We start from the raw sequence: 24,861 nt of genomic DNA, 5'->3' as shown, positions 1-24,861 counted from the left end.
CTCCCACTGCCTCCGCCTTCCTACGCCCCTGTATTCGCCCCCCCCTTTGCCGACATGGTTCAAAGGAAAGCAGAGCGAGACGTCTGGTGCCAGCTTGGCTGCCGGAGTTGCCGGAAGTACAAGGTTGGACTCCACTCTGGATTCATTCCAATCCCACATCGGGGGCCCATCACTGCATCCAGTGGGAGGGAGTTCCATAGTTTAACTCCACAAACTTTGATCAGAAGCAAAAAGGTGCAATGGGCAAATGGGTGAAACAGGGTCGAATTTGCCCCCCAAACAGGAACAAAGAAAACAAATATTCTCACACGGTAGCACCAGCTCATATTTATTTAGATGCATTTACGTTACATGTAGAATTTATCACTGTTCATTGAAGCTACCACAGTAGGAGGGGGGGCGGGCTGGCAAGGAACATTTTTTTTTAATGGAATAGCTTGAAAGAATGACTTCCAAGCACATTTTTTGGTGGGGAGATCTCAGGTCATTTCCAAGTCAACTGGAGGGGAGCTTGGGAGAACATGCCCACCTCCAGCCTGAAGTTGTATTTTGTAACTCAGCTGTACCCAACTGTGTCCCCTAGCATTGCTCCAAACTCCCCTCAGCCCCCAGCCAACATGGTGGCTGGTCAGGGGTGATGGGAAGTTATAGTGCAACATCTGCAGGGCAACGGCATTAGGCATACTTGGTGTAACTTTCTGCCTTAACTTTCACCTGCCTACATAATCTATGCAGGTGAGACTTGACAGGTTCCAACTGCAATTTCACCCCTCTCCTCCCAAACCTGGCTCCCTCTGTGGTCAGTATGGAATTGATCAAATTGCGTAGGGACTGGTACCCGATCTTTACCATTTCCCTCCCTTGCTCCCCCCTCTGCTGGGCTGCAAGCTCTCGCTTTAAGATTGCAAACCGCCTCGAACGGAAAAAGCAACGTTTCAGTGCAAAAGAAATAAGTTAAATAAATAAGACTTGAAGACTGTGCTGATTATCTCCTGCGCAAAATGGTTGGTCTTTCTATTCCACTGGATTAACTTCTTTTTTTATTAAAAAAAAAACCCTTTTGAAAACCACCAACCAACCTTCAGCACCGAGTAATTAAATAACAATAAAGAACAAACAACAATTTTCCCCTCAAAGCTATTTTAAACCATGCTGGTTCCCTCCTGGTTCACCAGAAGTACCGGGGGGGGGGGGGGAATCTCTCTGGAACAGAAGAACCATGTAGAATGAAATAAGTCTGTGCCCGTTTTGTATATTTGGTGCTGTGAACATCAAACCCTGATTGCCTCTGCTGTATTAAACTGGTGCTAGCTCCTGCATGGCTGTGGGAATCGGATGTGCTACATGGAATTCCCTTCCAGCTAAGTCAGGCTTCCTCAAACTCGCCCCCCCCCAGATGTTTTGAGACTACAATTCCCATCTTCCCTGACCATTGGTCCTGCTAGCTAGGGATCATGGGAGTTGTAGGCCAAAAACATCCGGAAGGCTGAGTTTGAGGAAGCCTGAGCTAAGTCCTAATACTGGAATGTCCCCCACTTCCCGAAAATTCAGCTGGCCAAGGGCACGGGCGGGACCTGCCTGGCACAACTCTTTCTGCTCGAAAGGCTGCATGACCTTCCAGCAGAAAGAGTTGAACAGGCACCCCCAAACTTCGGCCCTCCAGATGTTTTGGACTACAATTCCCATCTTCCCTGACCATTGGTCCTGCTAGCTAGGGATCATGGGAGTTGTAGGCCAAAACATCTGGAGGGCCGCAGTTTGGGGGTGCCTGGAGTTGAAGGTCTTGTGTGGTCCACCTGGACTCTAATGGATCCACACCTGTTTCCATTAAACACTGGAGGTACACAGAACCTGTGGCCTTCTCTATGTCTCGTTTGGAGTCCCAACTCCCATCAGCCGCAGCCAAAGTGGCCGACGGCCTGGGATGATGGGAGATGTAGTCCTAGGAGCACCTGGAGGGCCACAGGATCCACACCTCCGATTTCAAGCATGAAGCCAGCCGTGCGCGAATGGGAAACGGCAGCAGATCCGTCACAGTAGATCGGGGTAGCCAAAATGCTGCTCTGCAGATGCTGTGGACTTCAACCCTCATCAGCTTTAGTTCAACAACATCTGGAGAGCAACGTTGCTGGCTCCAGTTTGTAAGCAGACGACAACCCAGGCTCCCCCGCAAGCCTAGGTTGTGCGTTTATACTTTGGTTTCTGCAGAGCCCTGGATCTGTGGGGATCTCAAATCAAGAGGTCAACTGGATTCCCCTTTCAAAGACCCAAAACACATCTCTCCTACACTTTCTGGGCCATGGCGGTCACCGCAGAATGGCCAGGGCTGGCTTTCGTAAACAAGAACAGGTTGACGACGTCAGGTTTCAGGGGACGGCATTCCTGTTCTCGAGTAATGCCCAGTGGATGAGGACAGGATCGCTACTAAGTCCAGTGCTATACTACTGGTTGGGTTGGTGAGACGTTATTTCCCTGTGTACGGCTGCCGACGGGGTGGAACCATAAGATGGCTCCGCGTGGTCCCAATCCTTTGGGGCTGACTATCGAATGGGCTGGCTTTGTTGCTGCTGCGGTACTAGAGCTTTGGGTGGGGTCACCAAGGCCTTTTATATCTCATGGTAGCTGAAAGGGGGAGTCTTAATAATCCTCAGCAATTCCGCAGGACGGATCCCGCACCGAGGACATAACGGGGTGGGTTTGAGGGATCCCATTACTCTTCCTTGTTGTTTTCCTGCAAATCGCTCTCTGCCCGTAACTTTTGGCTGTTGACTTCATTGTATTTCAACCAGTGCTGTATGTCTTCGGGAAGTTCAGGAGACTCCACCTATAAGAGCAGAGAAAGAAGATGATGCCTTATGAGGAACGGCTTAGGGAGCTGGGTATGTTTAGCCTGGAGAAGAGAAGGTTAAGGGGTGATATGATAGCCATGTTCAAATATATAAAAGGATGTCATATGGAGGAGGGAGAAAGGTTGTTTTCTGCTGCTCCAGAGAAGCGGACACAGAGCAATGGATTCAAACTACAAGAAAGAAGATTCCACCTAAACATTAGGAAGAACTTCCTGACAGTAAGAGCTGTTCGGCAGTGGAATTTGCTACCAAGGAGTGTGGTGGAGTCTCCTTCTTTGGAGGTCTTTAAGCGGAGGCTTGACAGCCATCTGTCAGGAATGCTTTGATGGTGTTTCCTGCTTGGCAGGGAGTTGGACTGGATGGCCCTTGTGGTCTCTTCCAACTCTATGATTCTATGAAATAAGCCTAGGGGGGAATGGTGGGGGAATCCAATATCGGAGGAACAAAAGCTGGTTTTCACATGGGGGGGGGGAGGGGGAGAGACACAGCAATCCATTCTCAAAATCTGATTTCTAAACGTGAAAAAAGAGCCAAATCTGAATGACTGCCACAGCACTTTCAGGTATCTGAAACTTTTGAAAAACAGTTTGTATATGTTTCATCTGTTGTATAATGACGCTAGCCACCAGGTTGGGAACCGTTGTGGGACAGGAACAACGCTTCCCCTGGATCCGGCGGTTGTGCTGGAGGCGAGGGGTTTTCTGGGGATTGGGGGAACCCTTTCAAGCTTCCCCACGCCCAGGAAGTGGACCACAGCTTGCCTGTTTTATTTGTCCAATGTTGTCGGACGTAGGTAATAATAATAATAATAATAATAATAATAATAATAATAATAATAATATTTATACCCCGCCCATCTGGCTGGGCCTCCCCAGTCACTCTGGGTGGCCTCCAACAGAAATATTAAAATACACTAATTTCTTAAAGATTAAAAGCTTCCCTAAACAGGGCTCCCTTCAGATGTCCTCTAAAAGTCTGGTAGTTGTTTTTCTTTTTGACATCCGGTGGGAGGGTGTTCCACAGGGCGGGTGCCACTACTGAGAAGGCCCTCTGCCTGGTTCCCTGTAACTTGGCTTCTCGCAGGGAGGGAACTGCCAGAAGGCCCTCGGAGCTGGACCTCAGTGTCCGGGCAGAATGATGGAGGTGGAGACGCTCCTTCAGGTATACTGGACCGAGGCCATTTAGGGCTTTAAAGGTCAGCACCAACACTTTGAATTGTGCTCGGAAACGTACTGGGAGCCAGTGTAGATCTCTCAGGACCGGTGTTATGTGGTCTCGACGGCCGCTCCCAGTCACTAGTCTAGCTGCCGCATTCTGGATTAATTGCAGTTTCCGGGTCACCTTCAAAGGTAGCCCCATGTAGAGCGCATTGCAGTAGTCCAAGCGGGAGATAACCAGAGCATGCACCACTCTGGCGAGACAGTCCGCGGGCAGGTAGGGTCTCAGCCTGCGTACCAGATGGAGCTGATAAACAGCTGCCCTGGACACAGAATTGACCTGCGCCTCCATGGACAGCTGTGAGTCCAAAATGACTCCCAGGCTGCGCACCTGGTCCTTCAGGGGCACAGTGACCCCAATCAGGACAGGGAGTCCCCCACAAACAGTACTTCTGTCTTGTCAGGATTCAACCTCAGTCCGTTAGGTAGAAATATAGATCCGTTAGGTAGAAACATAAAAGAATGCAAATTTGGCACTGCATCTCTCTGTTCGTCCGCTTAAAGAAGGCAGATTTCCAGGGGGCGCGCCGAGTAATCTTTTTCTGGAAACGTGGTTCCCAAATAAGTTTGGGGACCTCTGCTCTAATCACTGCACCACAGGAGCCACTCACTAATTTTTGCAACTCATTGCCGTTCCGCTCAAGATTTCCTCCTTTACAGGTATGTATATATATACCTGCCAGCTAAGAGATCACTTCAAGCAGCTGACAATTTTTTTTAAAAAAAATTAAATCAGATTTTTAAAAAGAAATGCTTTTGGAGGAAAAATCTTTCTAAAGATGGTTTTCTATTTAAGTTACATTATAGTCCAAAGGAAATAAGGATTTGTTTTAAGTTTTTCATGTGTGCTAAAACTCAGTCTAAGTTTTTTTTAATTGTTTAACCACTTCAGTTAACAAACACGGATACATATGCTATGTTATTGCTATAGTTAAATAAATTGTTTAAATTGTTATTAAGGAAATGATTATATTTCTCCTTCCAATAAAGTACAGCAGAAAAGTTGTCCAAATATAAACAGTTCACTTATTAAACCTCGCAATAATTTCATAATTACCTGTCTATGTATTTCTATCTAGTATAACCAAATCAGTAATTTTTGATATTACTGTAAAAACTACAGTCATACCTCGGTTTAAGTATGCCTTGGTTTGAGTATTTTCAGTTTAAGTACTCCACGGACCGTCTGGAACGGATTAATCCACTTTCCATTACTTTCAATGGGAAAGTTCGCTTCCGGTTAAGTACGCTTCAGGTTAAGTACAGACTTCCAGAACCAATTGTGTTTGTAAACCGAGGTACCACTGTACTCTAAAAGTTTATTATTCCAAAAATGAAATCTTCCTCTGGTTGTAAATATTAAGATTACACCAGCAAAAATGAGTCTTTCTGGAAAAAAGAAGATTAAAATCAAGTCTTACTGACGAGTGATTTAAATCAAGCCTTACTGACTAGTGTTTTAAATCTTGATTTAAATTGTGATTTAAATCGATTTGATTTAAATCAAATCCACCCTGCCTGTTAAGTCTTTAAGGTGTATCAATCAGGATGTTTATTCGGCTTTACGCCCATCATAGAACACAACACAACAAAATAAATCAAATAAAACAGCGGACTCGTTCAAGCCACAAATAATAAAACACAATTCACAGCTCACAAGGACAAATATTAACAATTAAAAAGAAAAGTTTAAGATTATGATTAAAAATTTAGGCACTACGCTAAAATCAATATCTGATGTCATTATAGAAAATTCTTATAACTATAAATAATCAGCTAACATTCCATTCCGCCTCTTGTACGAGAGGACGGCTGTTAGGAATTTAGCAACCTGTAGAGTAATATAAGGGTCCACATCTTGAAGAACCCAGGCAAGCTGTAGGTCAACTGGTTTGTCAGCCATAGGCTGGATTATGGAATTTAGTATACTAGCACGAGCCGAACTGTACATAGGGCAGATAAACATAACATGGTGTAGAGATTCAGATGTTTTAATTTCACAAGCACACATTGAAGAGACTTGGCCCTGAGTAAATCTATGTCTCAGCACGTTTGTTGGAAAAACATTAAACCTAGCTTTAATGAAGGCATATCGGTGAGACGCGGCCATAAGCGATGTTAAATAGGACGGAGCACGGTAGATAGGGGTTATGCCGAAATTTAATGGCGAGCATACTCCACCACCGGCTAGGAAATTTTGGTATAGCTCCGCATCATCCAGCCTTTGATTTATACACCTTTTTGCCGCATTTAGATCCAGTTTGAGCAATTCAGTGGGCGAGATCTCATAGGACAGCAATTTGGCATGGATTTTTCCTGACCACAAATTTGTGAAGTCATCCCGCCACATGCATTGAATGAGATAGTGGTTCGGGAGTTTATGCCATAGGGATATCCAATAAATCAAAACTCGCCTCCATAAAACTAACTCCACTGAGGGGATCTTCATTTCTAAGCGAATCGCCGCATTACTTACGCATGTTGGTAATTTTAGAAGTCGGCGTAATAATTGGCTTTGAAGTGACTCTAAAGGTGAGAGATTTGCAAAGGCCGCCCATAAAGGTGCAGCATAGGCCATTGTGGCCATCACTTTGATGCTATACACTTTCAAGGCCGCAGGGATGAATAAGGCCCCCTTAGAATAGAAAAAACGGAGGAGGGAGTCTTTAAGGTGTAGTAAGACTGTTTGCTGTTTCTCTAATCCTACGTAGCAGACTCCCCTCAATCCACTGGGACACAGAAGCTGACACATGGGAGGAACGCATGCATGTGAGAGTGAACATGCAATAATATTCTCCCCTGAGCATCTTCCAAGTGCCTTATTAATGCAACTTCTCCTTGCCAAAAGCTTTGTAAATTACATAGCTGGCCCGTTTGTAATTAATTAGGAGGTTGTTTGTCTTCTCCTATGAATTCTGCTTCTCTGCTCATGGGAAGCCAGATGATGTCAGGGAGCTCACAATTTGTCCCTGACATGCTAGTTTTCTAGGTGGAAGGCATTTGGAGGTGGTGGCAATTTAATATTTAATTATACAGGATTTACGCAATGCTTCATCATCAAAAGCAGAGGTCGGCAACCTAAGGCCCGTGGGCCGGAAGCGGCCATGAGGATCGTTTAACTGGCCAAGCCACGCGCTCAGTGAGTCCCCACGCGCTGCGCTAAACTGGCGCAGCACGGCACGGGGACTCTCTTCCGCGGCTCTGGAAATTGGATCTGCGCATGCCCAGACGCTGGAAATTGGATCTGCGCATGTCCGCAGCACCGGAAATTGCTTCTGCACGTGCCCAGATGCCGAAAATTGTTTCTGCGCAGGCACACTTTTCAGCATCTGGGCATGTGCAGAAGCGATTTCCGGAGTCGCACTCCGCGGGAGTGATCCGGCCCATGCCCGGTAAGCCTTGCCAACCCCTAATCCAAACCTCTAAGCAGTTACACAAAACGTAATACGCGCGTTATGAATGCTGATGGAATCAGGTGTCAAGAACACGCTTTCCTGAAAATGTTCCAATTAAAAACCAGCAGTTTTAGAAGTACAGTCGTACCTTGGATCCCGAACGTCTTGGAAGTCAAACGTTCCGGCTCCTGAACGCAGCAAAGCCGGAAGTGAGTGTTCCAGTTTGCAAATGTTCTTTGGAACTCGAACATCCAACGGGGCTTCCGATTGGCTGCAGGAGCTTCCTGCAGCCAATCGGAAGCCGGCGCTTTGATTTCCGAACGTTTTGGGAAGTCGAATGGAGTTCCGGAAGGGATTCCGTTCGACTTCCAACATATGACTGTATACATTTAAAAAAGGCCAGCAGGATTTTAGCATGTTTGGATCCTAATGGCGCAGTTGCGCTTGTCATAGTGGGTATAATTACGGCCTCTCTTAGCCATCCCATTGGGAGGTGGCGGACTCTCTTCCCTTGGAGGTTTTTAAGCAGAGGTTGGATGGCCATCTGTCATGGATGCTTTAGCTGAGATTCCCGCATTGCAGGGGGGTGGACTGGATGGCCTTTGGGGAGCCCCTTCCAACTCTAGTTCTATGCTCCTGTTCTCACAATGCCGAACCACTTGCCCCAAAAGGAAAACCTGCAAGCAGGATTCAAGCACAAAAGCATTTTCTCTCCTCCCGTGACTTCCAACGACTCGTATTCTGGAGCCTTTCTGCCTCCGACAAAGCTGAATGTTGGAAGACCTTTATCTCGGTTGGCTTCCGAACTGGATTTTAAATTATTTTTACATATGAAAGCACTCTTAATTGTTCTAATTGTTTTCACATATGGAACTGGGTAATTGTCTGTTATTGCTGATGCTTTTTATTGCAAAACCGCCTTGAGATATTTTATGGAAAGGGAGTCATAAATGGAATTAAATAAGGTTCAGGGCAGACAAGAGGAGGGAACTCCTTCACGCAGAAGTATAGTTAATCTATGGAAATCACATTTGGAAGGCATGTGTGAGCAAATTAAGCTTTGCCAGGACAGAAATACGGACTGTCTAATTTAAAGTCTCCCATCGATCTCCTTAGACAATTCAACATGCATGGGGAAATGCATTTGTCCAGCCCTCTTTTAAATGCTGGTGGCCAGCCCTTTCTCTTGTGGCAGGGAGTTCCATAGATAAACTATGGAAACACTTTGTGCTGATTACTCTACAGCAGGGGTGGCCAACTCCCAAGAGACTGCGACCCACTCACAGTTAAAAACTGGCAGTGATCTACCCCCTTTTGGGGGGTTCAGCAAGGTTGTTGAACTTTTTCTATGAAGGAAGGCCCTGTTTTCTGGGGGGTTCAGGTCAAAGTTGTTGACCTTTTAGGGAGGAGGAAAGCCACATTTTTGGGGGGTGCAGGGCAAAAATGTTGAGCTTTTTTAAGGGGAGCTAAAGTTGTTGAGCTGCTTTGGGGGGAGCCAGTGATCTACCAGTGATCTACCACAGACGTCCAGTGATCTATCGGTAGATCACGATCTACCTGTTGGACGTGCCTGCTCTACAGTGGCTGGGACCCAGGAAGCTACCTATGTTGGCGGCCTTTTGCTGTAATTGTACTGGACAGTGCTCCATACAAAGGCAGGGTTGGGCCTGGGAGACTCGGGTTCAAATCCCCACTCAGCCACGAAGCACTTTTTTTCGGGGTGTGTGTGTGTGTGTGACCTGGGCCAGTCGCTGTGCCTCTCTCAGCTGAACCTACCTACCTACTCCGCAAGGTCGTTGTGAGGACAAAAATGAGACGGGAGAGAAAGCATTTAGGCTGCCTCTTGAACTCCTGGGAGGAAAAAGGAAGTAGTTCTTCCTGTCTTTTAGAGCATCTGTACCCTCTGCTCAACCCAAAAGGCTCCCAGAGGAGCTTATATATAATCTATAGTCTCTACCCACAGGCTTACACACAAGGGAAAAAGGAGAGCAAGCGAAGAGGAAGCTAAAAGTAAAAAACTCAGGGACCAATTTTTTAACGGTTGTTCCCATCACGACCAGCTGGCCCAGTTATGGGATGGCTGCCTCCAGTAGGCCGTGCTGTTTTAGCCGGTGAAACTTAATTATTATTATTATTATTTTGCCAATTTTTTTTTAGTGATGGCTCTAAAATACATTTTAGTTTTTTTAAAAAAATGTATTTATGAAATTTCTATAGCACTCTTCATCTGTAGATCTCAGGGCAATTCACAGCATAAAAACGCAAGAGAAAAAACACCTAATAAATGTTTTTTTGGGGGAGTGAGGAATTCAAACCTGCTATCATTTTTGTGACTGGACAACAGTCAACTTGGGAAGCCTGATGAAGAAGCACATAAGCAGCTTTTGGAAAGCCAGAGAATTTTAATTTTACCTTCTGAAAATGTCAGGTAATGCTGAATAATAATAATAATAATAATAATAATAATAATAATAATAATAATGATAATAATTTATTATTTATACCCCGTCCATCTGGCTGGGTTCCCCCAGCCACTCTGGGCGGCTTCCAAGAGAAATATTAAAATACAATAATTTATTAAACATTAAAAGCTTCCCTAAACAGGGCTGCCTTCAGATGTCTTCTAAAAGTCTGGTAATTGTTGTTCTCTTTGACCTCTGGTGGGAGGGCATTCCACAGGGCAGGCGCCACCACCGAGAAGGCCCTCTGCCTGGTTTCCTGTAACTTGGCTTCTCGCAGTGAGGGAACCACCAGAAGGCCCTCAGCGCTGGACCTCAGTGTCCGGGCAGAACGATGGGGGTGGAGACGCTCCTTCAGGTATACTGGATCATAATAATAATATGATCAACATATAACTGCAAGTAGGGTACTTGGCAATCGTTTGCAATCATATGCAAGTTTGCACACATCTTACTTACCAAGCAAAACTAAATCCATAGAATCATAAGAGTTGGAAGGGATCCTGTGGGCCATCTAGTCCAACCCCCTGAAATGCAGGAGAAATGGTCCCCATAGCACCGCGTTCTAACCAACTGAACTATCCAGGTTAACTGTTTAAGTTGTTTTGATTTAACCGAAATATCTCTCCAGTTCCCAAGCCATGTTACGACTGAGGGAGCCGATGGAGGGGGCTCTGCCAACATAAATAATAATAAACGATAACATGATGCTTTTATATAAGTTGGAAGCTACCAAGAGTGGCAATCTTTTGTAATATGGTGCTCTGTGGGAGGCCAAAATTTGGCAACTCAAAGGGATCGTCTGAATTATAGAAACATACCGCCCAACATTTATCTGATGAAAATTGGGACATCCTATTCCATAATTATATGCCTGTTGTCTTTGTCCATGGAGTTTTCTTGGAAGGGATACTGGAGTGGCTTGCCAGTTCCTTCTCCAGGTGGATCATGTTTAGTCAAAACTCTCCACTATGACCTGTCCATCTTGGGTGGCCCTGCATGGCATTGCTCATAGCTTCTCTGAGTTACTCAAGCCCCTTCGCCACGACAAGGCATTGATCCATGAAGGGGATCAATGTAGTGATATATGGATGTATGGAAGTGAGAGCAGGACCATAAAGAAGGCTGATCGCCGAAGAATTGATGCTTTTGAATTATGGTGCTGGAGGAGACTCTTGAGAGTCCCATGGACTGCAAGAAGATCAAACCTATCCATTCTGAAGGAAATCAGCCCTGAGTGCTCACTGGAAGAAGGACAGATCGTGAAGATGAGGCTCCAATACTTTGGCCACCTCATGTGAAGAGAAGAATCCTTGGAAAAGACCCTGATGTTGGGAAAATTGAGGGCACAAGGAGAAGGGGACGACAGAGGACGAGATGGTTGGACAGTGTTTTTGAAGCTACGAACATGAGTTTGACCAAACTGCGGGAGGCAGTGCAAGACAGGAGTGCCTGGCGTGCTCTGGTCCATGGGGTCACAAAGAGTCGGACACGACTAAACGACTAAACAACAACAACAACATTCCATAATTGTTGTTGTTATTATTGTTACTATTGTTGTTGTTATTATTATTATTATTACCGACCCCCATCTGACTAGCCACTCTGGGCTGCTTCCAACATATTTAACTTTTAATGTTTTATTATGTTTTTATATAACTTCCCTGAACAGGCCTCCTTTATAGATTGTATTGTTATTTCCTTAGCTCCATAATTCCATCCCCTCCAACATTTTCTCTGAACCACTGAGCCTCTTGGGCTTACCGATCGGAAGGTTGGTGGTTCGAATCCCTGCGACGGGGTGAGCTCCCGTTGCTCGGTCCCAGCTTCTGCCAACCTAGCAGTTCGAAAGCACGTCAAAGTGCAAGTAGATAAATAGGTACCGCTCCGACGGGAAGCTAAACGGCGTTTTCGTGCACTGCTCTGGTTCGCCAGAAGCAGCTTAGTCATGCTGGCCACATGACCCGGAAGCTGTCTGCAGACAAACGTCGGCTCCCTCGGCCAATAAAGCGAGATGAGCACTGTAACCCCAGAGTCGTTCACGACTGGACCTAACGGTCAGGGGTACCTTTACCTTTTTAAGGAAAAGCAGGACATTCCAGCATCAAATCAGAAACCGGGACGGCTTCTGTAAATCCAGGACTGTCCCTGAAAAACAGGTACACTTGGAGGGTCTGTAAAAACCATTCTAACTGAATAGTCTTCCTGAATAGTGAATTTGTAGGGGTCTGCAATATACTTCTTCAAATGCATCAAAGTAGGGACCAAGTGGAGGAGCTTAAGAAATTAGGAATTTGCTGATTTCCCAACCATTGCAATGCCCTGATCCAGATGTTATATGATTTCGAATTACACTTTTCATATATTGGACTGTATCGTATTACAGTTTGCACTTCATAGAATCCAAATTGCAATATGGTATAATTTTTGTTTGGGGGGGGGGGGGTGGCAGATCCACAAACATTATCGAAAAGCATTGAAAGCTCTCCATTATCTGAGGTTCTGCCCCAACCCCAAAAGCAGCTCAGCAACCCTGGCTGCCCCCCAAGAACCCAATCCCTGGCTAAGCTCATGCCCCCGCCCGGTTCCCACTCACCTTCCTGCGGCAGAGGATCTCGACGGCTTGCGCGGGGCTGGCCCCCACCACGTGCAGCCGGACGTGGAGCACCGCGCAAACGAAGCCGTCCCGGGCGCGCACGAAGCGCTGCTCCAGGACGAAGGCGCGCGCGTCCCAGCCCAGCAGCCTCGTGCGCACGTCGAAGCGCTCGAGCAGGTGCAGCGAGCGGCGGTAGCGGCACGTCGAGGAGGCCAGCACCGTGTGCGCGCCTAAGCCCCGGACGGCGCGCAGGAGCCCGCAGCGCGTCAGGTGCGCCAAGCGCGCCAGGTCCGCCTCGCGCGGGTAGCGCGCGTTGTTCATGTGCACCAGGCAGTCCAGGTCCGACGGCAGCACCCGGCTCGCGAAGCTCTGCTCCTCCAGCAGGTCCCACACCGTGGGCAGCGCCCAGCGCGCGTACAGCAGCGTCACGGGCACCCGCAGCAGGTACCAGCCGTCCAGCAGGGCGAACAGGGCGGCCAAGGCCCCCAGAGCCCACGCCAGCTCCGCCATGGCGCAAAGGAAAGAGCTGGGCGCGCCGTCGAGGCGGTGCTGCGCTTGCAGCCGTTTTGCAAAGCCGGCGCCGGAGAGCGAAGGTCACCGGCAGGGCTCCTCCTCCTCTTCCTTCTGCCGTCTTCCGCCCTCCTCCTCCATTGCGCGCGGAGCCGCCTCTCCGGCTTCCTGCGCAGGTTCAGCGTCTCCTCGGCTGGCCTTATGTAACGATGATGGTGCTTGCTTGCACGAGCCTGCTGGATAGCTCCCCCTTGTGCATCGCCAGCTCTCTGCAAAATTATTACTTTTATTTTTTCAACAGTTAAAAAATGCCATGCAAAAAAAACACCTTCCAGGAATTTTATAATATGTGAAATTTATCATATGCCTTTTCTTGTGGTTGTGCTGTTTAGCCTTTTTATTATTATTATTATTATTACTTGTGTTGTTAATAGAAGGTGATTGTTTCACTACTTGGACCCTGAGATCATCTTCTGAGGCTCTCCTTCGTGTGCCTCCTCCTCGAGATGTCCAGAGGGTGGTAACAGGAGAACGGGGCCTTCTCTACAGTGGCTCCCTGTCTGTGGAATGCTCTCCCCAGGGAAGTTCGCCTGGCGCCTTCATTATACCCCTATAGGCTCTAGGCAAAAGCATTTCTTTTTAACCAGGCCTTTGGTTGACCTGTTTGACATCCTATACCCTTTTAAAACATGGCTCTTTTTTTGAGGGGGGTGTTATTGGGTTATTCTTTCTATTCTTATTTTATATATTGTGATCTTTTCTGTGAACCGCCCTGAGACGTCCAGGTATAGGGCAGTATATAAATTCAACAAACAAATAATAAAAAATAAATACTAATGACTTGTCATTGTTTTACCGATGATTTACCGGTATGTTGTGATTGTGATGCACTATGATGTTAACATTTGTGACTCGTGCGAGTGAAAAGCGGCATCGAAATACAACCAGCCAACCAGTTTATTACGCTCATAGTCTAGTGGTTTAAAAACAGCTAAAAATACAACAATTTACAAGATACAATAATTATAAGAACAAGCCAGAATAAGAGCAGGGAGACAAGAGTCGCTGAACAGCGGGTTAAAACAACTAGAATTATAAGTATTACTAAAGCAATCCTGTTAATAATACCGGTAATAATAATAATAATAATAATAATTTATTATTTGTACCCCGCCCATCCGGCTGGGTTTCCCCAGCCACTCTGGGCAGCTTCCAACAAAGATTAAAATACATCAAAATGTCATGCATTAAAAGCTTCCCTAAACAGGGCTGCCTTCAGATTTTTTTTTCTAAATGTCAGGTAGTTGTTTATCTCTTTGACATCTGATGGGAGGGCGTTCCACAGGGCGGGCGCCACTACCGAGAAGGCCCTCTGGGAATAAGAGTCATGTTTCTGAAACACAAGATTTCATAAATGGAATAGTAATTGTGCCTCTATAAGGTTTGCATAGAAATATAAGAATTGAAATGAAATGAAGAAACACGGACCCCTTTCTTTAACGATGTTAATGACCAAAACCAAGACCTTGTTCTATCAATAGCTCCGTCTTCTCAGTGAAGAGGTGACGTTAAGTAATATGTTCGAATATTGAATGTGTTGTGTGTGTGATGATGGATACAGAACATAATGTGATCGATAGATGGGATTCTTTAAAAAATACTTTTATTTAAATCCTTAAAACAGCCAAATCTAACAATTCTAACAGATAAGGTACACTAAAACATCTGTTTACAAATGCTAACAGCATTGCAACAAGAAAGGGGCAAGTGCTGTAGAAGCAGAAATATATTTATTTGCAAACCGTTCTCGCAGTTTTCTATACCGTTCTCAGTTTTCAAGCACCGCCTGTCTCCCGAATGATCCCTGTTACGCTGTACTTGAGGCGCTCAGACCCCACTTGCGGTTCAGAGGTCCTGCCATCTCAAGCCCACCCTGTAAAAAACAATCCTTCCATGTCATTTGAAGGACACCTGGAGCGTCCCTGTCCCAACCTCCTATTTCAGAAATCCTTCTCTTCCAGAAATCAGATTGCAAAATGTCGTTAACTTGCACCACTTGGTTAGGGAGGAAGCAAATTTATATGCATATCACCACTCTTGTTTATTTATTGCTAAGGACATCTAGCACTAGGCATGCAAAATGGTTTTGCAATCCTGTTCTGGCCCATCCTCACAACAACCCTGTAGGGGAGGCCTTAAAATATTTTTTGTGTGTGTTTTTAACTGCTAAGCAGGTTACAGGCAGAAGGTGTGCTGGGTGCTGATTATACAGCCCTGCTATTCATTCTTTTGTGCAATTATTTACTCAAAGTTTTCTTGACCCCTTGATGTCTGTTTGAAGGAAGAATGCCAATAAACCTTTGGAAACAGCTTGGAAATTGCTGAAGTTTTCCTGCTCTAGATTATATGGCCAAGTTTTTTTTCCTTTCCCTCTTCTGTTTCCTGGGCGATGTTCCTCCAAAATCCATCCGCCCTCTTCCTGAAGCCTTACAGTCTGGTCCACAGGAGGCCGAAAGTGAGGGCAGCTATAAAAGCCGTGGCGGAGATTGCGGCCCTGGCCTGTTGCCCGGAGCCAATGTTGCAGAGCTCGGTGTCACAGCAGTAGACCGGGCGAGTTTCACCGATCCCATCTAGGTCAGAAGGCACGCAGTTTTTGGAACAGGATTTGGTGACGGTGATGTTTCCGAAAAAGGGGTATCCTGGAGGGAGAATGAGAGAGGGTTATTATTCAAAGCAAGGTTGTTATTCAAAGCAAGGTAGCTCAGTCGGTAGAGCATGAGACTCTCAATCTCAGGGACATAGGTTCGAGCCTCACGCTGGGCAAAAATATCCCTGCATTGCAATGGGTTGGACTAGATGACCCCTGTGGTCCCTTCCAACTCTACAATTCTGTGATTTTATGAAATATCCTGGTTCCTATTGTTAGGGATGTTGGGAGGACGCTCTTTGTTTAGCTGACGGCTTGCTAAATGTCCCGGATGATCTCCCCAAAGTGGTGCATCAATGGGAGCTAATAAACAGGAGATGCACTCCTGATGGCTGGAAATCTCTCTGCAACCTTGGAATGCAATGCGCACCACAGTTTGGGACAGTGACGCTCCCTTGGGAATGAGGAGGCAGAGAAAGACTGAGATAAGGGTGCATTGGCGATAGCATCCCAGGTGCGCAGAGGCGCAAGTTGTCAAGGGCAGTGTGCCTAGCTTGAATATTAGGGGGTACAAATCACAAGTGGGCTTAAAATATATAAATTGATTAATTAATCACTTGGAGCTTCTTACACCCCTGTTCAGGGCTCCTGTAGTGCTCCAGTGTCATAATTTTTTTAAATTTTATTTTTGCTTTTCAGTTTTATACAGTTCAATACAGTAATGTATTTACCTTCATTTTAACATTTTAGAACTTCCCTCTTTCTGTGGTTCCTTAAATTTAATTTTAATATTTTCTGCATATCCAAATTAACTTAACTTGACCGTTTATTCATCTACTTTAAATATATGATAACTGCAGGTTATTACAATAATCCTGCCAATGTTCTTATCTGCTTACAGGTTTTTTTTGTAGTAAATATTCAATAAACCATTTTCCATTTCTTTCATTAAAAGTTTGTCACCTTGATTTCTTATTTAACTAGTGTCGTAATTAAGATCATTTATATCACAACTCTCCTCCGAGGTAGGCTAAGCCGAGAGACAATGACTGGCGCAAGGTCACCCAGTGAGGGGGGGATTTGAACCCTCACCTCCCAGGTCCCAGTCCGGCACTCTAACCACTACACCCCACTGCCTTCAATGGAGGGAGGCAGCACAGTTCATGAAACTGCCCCCTTCTGTTGAGATGAACAGATCCTCACGCTGGCCGGTGCGCCCAGAGTAGATCACTTGCATGCAACCAGTGAATGCAGGATCAAGGAAGATTCCCCGAGTACCAGTGGTTTTGAATGCACATCATCAAAGTGATTCTTTAACTGTGATCGCAGCGGGTTGGGCTAGATGAGCCTTGGAGGTCCCTTCCAACTCTACGATTCTATAAAAGGCCAATACAGGAACAGAGGAAAGGGTCACTTTAGGCCAGGCTTCGCCAACTTGGCGCCTTCCATAGGGTTCTGGGCTACATCTCGCAACAGCCGGCGCAACCAATGGCCAAATGGGATTTGCGGTCCGAAACCAGGGTGCCCCTGGTTGGCGGAGGGCTGACCCAGGGTTTGGGTTGCATCCCCACGTCCTTACCTGAATCCACCGAGTGCACCGTTATCTTGCAGTGCGTGCTGTCTGCGGAGCAGTTGGCGATAGTCAGGCAGCTGCCGAAGTCAGTGGGGTCTTGGCAGGTGTAACACTGCAAACAGAGTCCTGTAAGAGGAGGGAAGGGAATTAGAGCGTCATGCCTGAAGCTGCCTTTTCACCTCCGGTAGAGGAGCTTTGGTTCTGCCTGCACTACACAATTAAATGTGCCCAATCGCTGCAAGGATTGTCAGAAACGGCCATACGCTGAGTCAAACCGCATTGCTCCATCAAGCTCGGCATTTCCTACACCGGCTGGCAGCTGCTCTCCGTGGTTTCAGGGAAGTTTCTATTCCCTGTGCTACCCAGAAATGCTGGGGAATGAACCCAGTAATTTCTGCATTTAAAGCAGCTGCTCCACCACTGAGCTATAGATCTATTTAGGTAAAAGTAAAGGTAAAGGACCCCTGGATGGTTAAGTCCAGTCAAAGGCGACTATGGGAGTTGCGGCGCTCATCTCGCTTTCAGGCTGAGGGAGCCGGCGTTTGTCCACAGACAGCTTTCCGGGTCATGTGGCCAGCAGGACTAAACTGTTTCTGGCGCAACGGAACACCGTGACGTAAGCCAGAGCACACGGAAATGCCATTTACTTTCCCGCCGCAGTGGTATCTATTTATCTACTTGCACTTTGACATGCTTTCGAACTGCTAGGTTGGCAGGAGCTGGGACAGAGCAATGGGAGCTCACTCCGTTGCGGGGATTCGAACCACTGACCTTCTGATCAGAAAGCCCAAGAAGCTCAGTGGTTTAGAGCACAGTGCCCCCCCGTGTCCTGGACAGATCTGTCTAGTGAGCCCTGATTCATGAGTCGTAAGTCGAAGCTTTCCTTTGTCTTGCACCCTGAGACATCAAGCACCAAAAAACCATGGTTCATGCCACGGAGACTTACTCAGAGTAGAACCACTGAAATTAATAATTCCAGGTGGATCACGTCCATTAATGCCAATGGGTCTACTCTGAGTAGGACTAACACTGTCTACAACCCCATGTTCTTCCCCTCTGTCAAATGACAGACTGAACGTTCTTATTACTACTAATAATTAATTTCGTTAATTCCCCCGTCACAGAAGCCAATCAAGAACTTACTTATGAGGACCCCACAGCATCACAAAAAAGGCTAAGCCCTACAATTATTATTATTTGTAGATCTGTAGATCCCAGAGTGGCTCACAACAGAAATACAAGATAAAAAACACGAAGTACATAATGAAAACAAGAATGTGAAGAAAGCAGTAACCAACCCACCCCTCCCACTTTAGTTGTGATTCCAGCATCAAAGGTGCTTGGGCTAGAAGACCCGTTGCTTCCCTTCCAACTCTACAATGCCACGATTTCTAAGAAATCATAGGGCACCCCTGAGATTGTACAGAGTGCAGCTCCAGATTCTCCATCCTTGGGTGGCCAAAGCCAGCCATGACACCTTGAGGGCAAGGATCAGCTTCTCTTTCCTTCGCGCAACCATTCCAGGTTCACATCCAAGCCGCCGGCAACACCCTTAGATAGAAATGAGTCTTACCAAGTTGCAGGGATGCCAGGAAGGCCAGCCCAACGGCCAGGAACGCTTTCATCCTTGCAGGCAAACTCTGGAGGCTTCTGAACACTCCCAGGCAGCTCCTCTGCGCCCGTTCCAAGTCCCTGCCGGGCTCTGCTAGGACCTTATTATATACCTGGCCACCGCCCTTTTCCTGTCCTGTGCTCAGCTGTGCTATCTAGGAGAAAGGGCTCTCTCAGTTGCTGAGAAGAAGATATCCCTTTGCTTGCGGCCACACCTCCTCCACCCTCCACCCTGTTCTTCTAGGGACATGCCCAAGAGGGAACAAGAGGGAACAGAGAGGTGTCAGAAAAAAAGAAAAGAGAAAAGCACCTGAAGGGTTACCTGGAGCTCATTGCTGGAGATCTGTGCAGATAGTCCTCTCTTGTCTGTTGGGGTCTTGGGCCTCTGACGGTGCAAAAGCCATTTGTGGTGAGGGTAATCGCAGCAGGGCATGGTGAATTTTTCAACTTTCCACTTCCCAAAATGAGGGGTGCTAAAAACAGGTAGCATGGTCAAATCAATGCAATTTCATTTTGCTTGGTATGTAACATGTGTGTTAAAATTGTACAGAAACCATTAAAAATGATTGCCAAGTACTAGCAGTTATGTCAGGGCCGTCTCAAGCACGTTGGGCGCCCTGGCGCCGTGGTACGGAGATCGCTCCAGCACCCCCGCCCCGCTCCGTGTCTTGCCGCAGCTGGTGGGCGGGCACAGCGCAGTTTCCGCGCAGCTCCACCACGCGTCACCCCCCTACTGGGCCGGCGCCCTGGCGCCCTGCGCCACCTAGACTACCCCTAGAGCCGGCCCTGAGTTATGTATTGTTACTGATTGATTGATTGATATTTAGGATTTTGCCTGACATTTCAGGAGGGAAAAGTAAAAGTCTTTCATTTTGTGGAAGCTGTTTATGTGCTTCTTTGTCAAACGTAGACTCACCAAGCTAGATATTGTGCAATCACAAAAAATAAAAGCAGATTTGAATTCCTCAAACCCCAAAGCATGTTTTGCAAGAAGAAATTTGCAAAAGTTAAGTTTCGGCCCCTGAAATGAGACACTCTATTAATGCAGCCTCATTAATGCTGCGTAGAGGTGATATTCTGAAAATATTGGCCCATTTAGATTATTATTCCACCACTGTGTTCAAGGTGGTGAATGCAGACGGGTCAATTTCGTACAAAATCAGAGCCCACGGAGACTTCATACAGTAGATGAGTCTTGAGGGATGGAAATGTGGAGATGAGGGTTTGGCGAGGAGAGGTTGTCTTTTGGTGGCAGAAGTGTCTTGAGGGGATGAATGCAACACTAAGGCAGGACAATTCAGTACAAAATCAGAGCCTGTGTACATAAGAACATCAGAAGAGCTGTCTGGATCAGGCCAGCATCATGTTCTCACAATGGCCAGCCAGATGCCCCAATGCAGAAACCTCCAAGTAGGATTCAAGCACAAGAGCACCTGTCCCCTCCTCTGCTTTCCAGAAACTGGGATTCAGAAGTATTGCTACCTCCTTCTGTGGAGCCAGAGCATAGCCATTGGGGCTACAGTAGTAGCCACCAATCATAGAATTGTAGAGTTGGAAGGGACACCGAGGGTCATCTAGTCCAACCCCCTGCAATAATAGTCCTCTCCCCTCCGTGAATTCACCAAATCCTTTTTTTAAAGCCTTCCAGCTTGGCGACTGTTTTTTGCATGTGCACAGAACCTAGCAGTCTGCTGGTTAACCAGGAGAAATTTCCATTGGCAAGTTCCCACTGTGGCAGAGGCAACTCAGACCTGCTGGTAGAGGGCACAACCTGGGTGTATAAGGCATGCTCCCAGGTGTAACTAACATTGCAGCCTTAAGCACAACAGACTTTTTATTCCATTTCCCCAGGGCCTTCAAACTCTGCTGGTGCTTTATATTTTTCGCTGCTCTTTTTTCAACCTTGTTGTACGGTAACAAATCATTCCATCCTAAGTGCTAGTAAATCTCTTAGGCCAAGATGTGGGGACAAAAAAGAAAACCATTCTCCGCTCTTGGCTGAGTTTCTCTCGAAATGTTTTGTCTCGAAACGACACGCCTTCCTAGGCCTCAGGCCAGAAAAAAAACTTCTTTTTTGGGTACATTTTTGGGAGGGCAGGGTGATCTGGAGAGATAGAGAATAAGGGCCCCACCTGAGAGGGGCACACCTCTCTCACAAATACATGTCCTTTTGTCAAGGCTTTGGTGCTCACCTGCTGTGAAAGGCCTCTCCTAAACCCAAAGCGACATGCCGCTACGAGGACAATGATTCACGAGGTTCAATATTTTTACAAGTGCTTCTGGGTGACCTCCTAAAACGCCTGATTTTTGTGCCGATTCACGATGATTCATGTCCCCAAAAGCAACAGGTAATTGGCCCAGGGTTCAGCAGACTGGCGTCTGCAGCAAGTTCGTGTCCAGTCTCCACCAAAAATATGAGGAGCAGCAAAGAGCCTGCAAGAATTGTTTAAAATTTTCATTACAAACTTTATTGTTTTATTGTGTTTTTTAAAAATAAAATAAAAAAGAGCAACCAAGAGTTGTCTTCCGGGAGGAATTCAGGCACAGATGTTAAGTCTTGCATGCAGTTGTCCACATGGCATCAACACAGGCTTGGGAAATATTTTACGGTACAGATTCAGCTCACATCCACGCAAGGTCTGCTTCGATCCAAAGTGTTAAGATCATTTCTCCATATTGGCTGCCAGGGCCGTCTTTAGCATACCTGGCGCAGGGGTGCAAAAAAACTGCCCGGCACCCCCAATTTATTTATTTTTTTGGGGGGGCAGGCCAAAGTTGTTGAGCTTCTTTTAGGGGGCAGCTCAGAGTTGTTGAGCTTTTTTTGGGGGGGGGGTGGCACGCAACTCTCTCCCATGACGCTGCGGGTGGAGGGAGGAGAGCAATCCCCACAGAGGCTTGGAAGGGAAGCTGTGCGCCTCCTGTGAGCAGTGTGCGTGTGCTGGGGAGGCCTCTCGATGGCCCACCAATCACAGGTGCGCAGGAGGGCGTAGCTGGCTGGCTGCCTCAGTGCCCGCAGCAAAAAAGCCTGCGGCACTCCAACAGGCTCTGCACTGCTTGGCACAGCTGTAGGCTGGCCTGGCTCTTCAATCCCCAGACTCTAAATCTTGGCCCCGTCCCGGCGCCCCTGAGAGCCCGGCGCCCAGGTGCCCCGCACCCCTAGCCCCTATGGGTAAGCTGGCCCTGTTGGCTGCTGTGACTGAGGTAGAAGGGAAATTACTGCACTACTGTGAATAATCAATATAAATCGAGACCATATGGAGCCTGCAAGAATTGATCTTAGCTATTGCCCAGTGGTAAGTGGAAGCCGTATAGAGAGTGGTCTAGAATTCAAATCCTGCTTGCTGGTTTCCACAAAGATGCATCTGGTTGGCCATTGCGAGAACAGGATGCTGGACTAGATGGGCCGTTGGCCTGATCCAGCAGACTACTATTGTGTTCTTGAGATTAATTAGACCAGACATCCCCAAACTGCGGCCCTCCAGATGTTTTGGCCTACAGCTCCCATGATCCCTAACTAACAGGACCAGTAGTCAGGGAAGATGGGAATTGTAGTCCAAAACATCTGGAGGGCTGAAGTTTGAGGATGCCTGAATTAGACCCTTCTGTATCCAGCACTTTTCATGGCTCCCCCCCCTCACATTTCCCTGCCCTGGGACCTCCACTCCTCCAACTCAACCATCCTCAGAAAACTGGAAGAACCTCTGTTTTCTGAAACCACACCTCCCATTCTCCCTTGCTGACCCCTAATCCTGAAGCTACCTCCTAAGAGTTTTACCATATATTCCGGCATATAAGACGACTGGGCGTATAAGACGACCCCCCCCCAACTTTTCCAGTTAAAATATAGAGTTTGTGATATACTCGTCGTATAAGAAATACGACCCGGCGTATGAGATGACCCCCGACTTTTGAGAAGATTTTCCTGGGTTAAAAAGTACTGTAGTCTTATACGCAGGAATATACAGTATCTCTTTCTCTTCCTTCAAATCATTCAAATGCACAATTCATCCTCCAGTAACCTCAAGGCTGTATTACTGCAATGGGCTCTATGTGGGTCCACTCTTGGAGACTACAGCTGGTGCAAAACACGCCGGTTAGACTGTTGATGGGGGCAGATGGCATAATACACATCTGTTCCATTTTAAGGGGGACAATCCGGATTGACAGAAACCTCTCCAGTTTAGGAGGTTGCATTTTGGCTCCCGTGCTCAGGCCACACCAAAGCGCGGGACCAAAAGCCGGGTGTTTTCTCGTACTGCCTAGTGGTGCAAGTCAGTTGGCTCATACCAGAGTGCAAGACCAAATATTGGAGGGTATGAGACCAGTTCTGACATTTTTCCACAGGCTGCCCATATGCTACCTGGCCCAGTTTAAGGGTCTTGTATTAATTTTCAAGGTCCTTAGCAACTTGGATCTGGGATATCTCAGAGACTGCCCGATACCTCACATTGCTGCTTGATCACAGTGGTTGAAATTAATAAAACCCATTTCTTCTGCTTGAGCCATTCACTAAACCCTTTAATCCAGGGTTGGGGAGACTGGATCTGGGCAGTGACCCAGATCTTTATCTTCTCCACCCACCCCACCCAATGGACCAGATTTGACAGGTGGGTGGACTTGTTAGTGAACAGGCCACAATTCCTACCATACAAGTCAGAATAAAACATTCAGTATGCAGTCAGCTAAAAGGTATGTTTGCATCCATCACATTTTGTGCAGTGGTGGTTCTGCTGTGCTACCACAATACTTCTGAATGCCCATTGCTGGAAACCACAGGAAATGAGATTGCTGCTCTCAGGTTCGAATCCTGCTTGCTGGTTCCCCACACAGGCACTTGGTTGCTTACCATGAGAACAGGAGGCTGGACAAGATGGGCCATTGGCCTGATCCAACAGGCTCTTCTCCTGCTCTTATGCTGAGCTCTGAGCAGGAGATCGAAACACACAATGTAAGCGGATTCTGTAAAGATTTCGTGATGGAAATCGTGTAAACCCTGTCTTCTGGGGTAAAAAAAACCCTCCTGCATTATCAGAGGTCATAATTTCCCAGGTCCTGGGGTCCTGAAACGCCTGCCTTATCTCAGCAGCCTTGGGGAGAAGTTATGAAACAGGTCCATTAAACTCAGGTCAGTCCGTGGTTTATGGATTGGAGAAGTCCAGCTAGTGTTTTTCCAGAGCAGAATGTCCCCTCCAGTCCCAGTGCTTGTCAATTGGGAAGGGGTGATGATGGGACCAGCATCCATGTTTGACCTAAGACTCGCCAGCATTTTAAACTATAAAACCATGCTCTAATGTGGATTGCTCCCGCCTGACGTTCCAGTCAGTCAGCCCTGTCCACTGCCAGGATACTCCATTGCATCCCCCTTCCTACCTGCATTTCTGTGCCGCCAACCTCTGCTCTACTTGTGCCCGAACCTTGGAAGCAAAAGGAATGACAATGGCACATTTATTTGCATCAGTGGGGGGGGGGGAGAATGTAAGGCAGTGACTTCGAGGGAAAGGCAGAATCTGCCACTTTGGGGTTTTTGAAGGTTGCTCATACTTTTGAAGGTGGGCCTCGGGTGGTGGTGGGTGGACAGGGAGAGAGAGGGGAAAAGATGTAGTAGTAGTAGTAGTAATAATAATAATAATAATAATAATAATAATAATAATAATTTATTATTTATACCCCACCCATCTGGCTGGGTTCCCCCAGCCACTCTGGGTGGCTCCCAACAGAATATTAAGAGCACAATCAAACATTAAAAACTTCCCTCTACAGGGCTGCCTTCAGATGTCTTCTAAAAGTCAGATAGTTGTTTATTTCCTTGACATCTGATGGGAGCGCGTTCAACAGGGCGGGCGCCACCACTGAGAAGGCCCTCTGCCTGGTTCCCTGTAACCTCAATTCTTGAAGGGTGGGAACCGCCAGAAAGCCCTTGGAGCTGGACCTCAGTGTCCGGGCTGAACGATAGTGGTGGAGACGCTCCTTCAGGTCTACTGGGCCGAGGCCGTTTAAGGCTTTA

At 46.9% G+C, this 24,861-nt stretch overlaps 2 protein-coding genes across 2 annotated transcripts; both read right to left on the bottom strand.

Moving 5' to 3' along the window:
- Positions 1-301: 301 nt before the first annotated feature.
- THEM6 (thioesterase superfamily member 6) lies at positions 302-13,409 on the bottom strand. Its single transcript, XM_035126302.3, has 2 exons — positions 12,517-13,409; positions 302-2,824 (listed from the first exon to the last, which is right to left on the bottom strand). Exons 1-2 carry the CDS (start codon positions 13,024-13,026, stop codon positions 2,711-2,713), a joined length of 624 nt encoding a protein of 207 aa, XP_034982193.1. The 5' UTR covers positions 13,027-13,409; the 3' UTR covers positions 302-2,710.
- Positions 13,410-13,965: 556 nt separating this feature from the next.
- LOC118089686 (ly6/PLAUR domain-containing protein 2-like) lies at positions 13,966-19,010 on the bottom strand. The gene is made up of 3 exons (XM_035124454.3): positions 18,820-19,010; positions 17,253-17,372; positions 13,966-15,725 (listed from the first exon to the last, which is right to left on the bottom strand). The coding sequence occupies exons 1-3, from the start codon at positions 18,869-18,871 to the stop codon at positions 15,514-15,516; spliced, it is 384 nt and encodes a 127-aa protein (XP_034980345.2). The 5' UTR covers positions 18,872-19,010; the 3' UTR covers positions 13,966-15,513.
- Between the last annotated feature and the right edge of the window lie 5,851 nt (positions 19,011-24,861).

This window comes from Zootoca vivipara, chromosome 8 (genome assembly GCF_965207765.1).
Source record: "Zootoca vivipara chromosome 8, rZooViv2.hap1.1, whole genome shotgun sequence".
Taxonomy (NCBI): Eukaryota; Metazoa; Chordata; class Lepidosauria; order Squamata; family Lacertidae; genus Zootoca; species Zootoca vivipara.
This window is presented reverse-complemented; position numbering and strand designations above follow the sequence as displayed.

Coding starts and splice junctions, on each gene's coding strand:
- LOC118089686 (XM_035124454.3), bottom strand. CDS start 18,871: ATGAAAGCGTTCCTGGCCGTTGGGCTGGCCTTCCTGGCATCCCTGCAA. Junction 17,373..18,819: donor CCTGGCATCCCTGCAACTTG/GTAAGACTCATT, acceptor CTCCTCTTACAG/GACTCTGTTTGCAGTGTTAC. Junction 15,726..17,252: donor GGTGCACTCGGTGGATTCAG/GTAAGGACGTGG, acceptor TTCTCCCTCCAG/GATACCCCTTTTTCGGAAAC.
- THEM6 (XM_035126302.3), bottom strand. CDS start 13,026: ATGGCGGAGCTGGCGTGGGCTCTGGGGGCCTTGGCCGCCCTGTTCGCC. Junction 2,825..12,516: donor AGATCCTCTGCCGCAGGAAG/GTGAGTGGGAAC, acceptor CTGCTCTTATAG/GTGGAGTCTCCTGAACTTCC.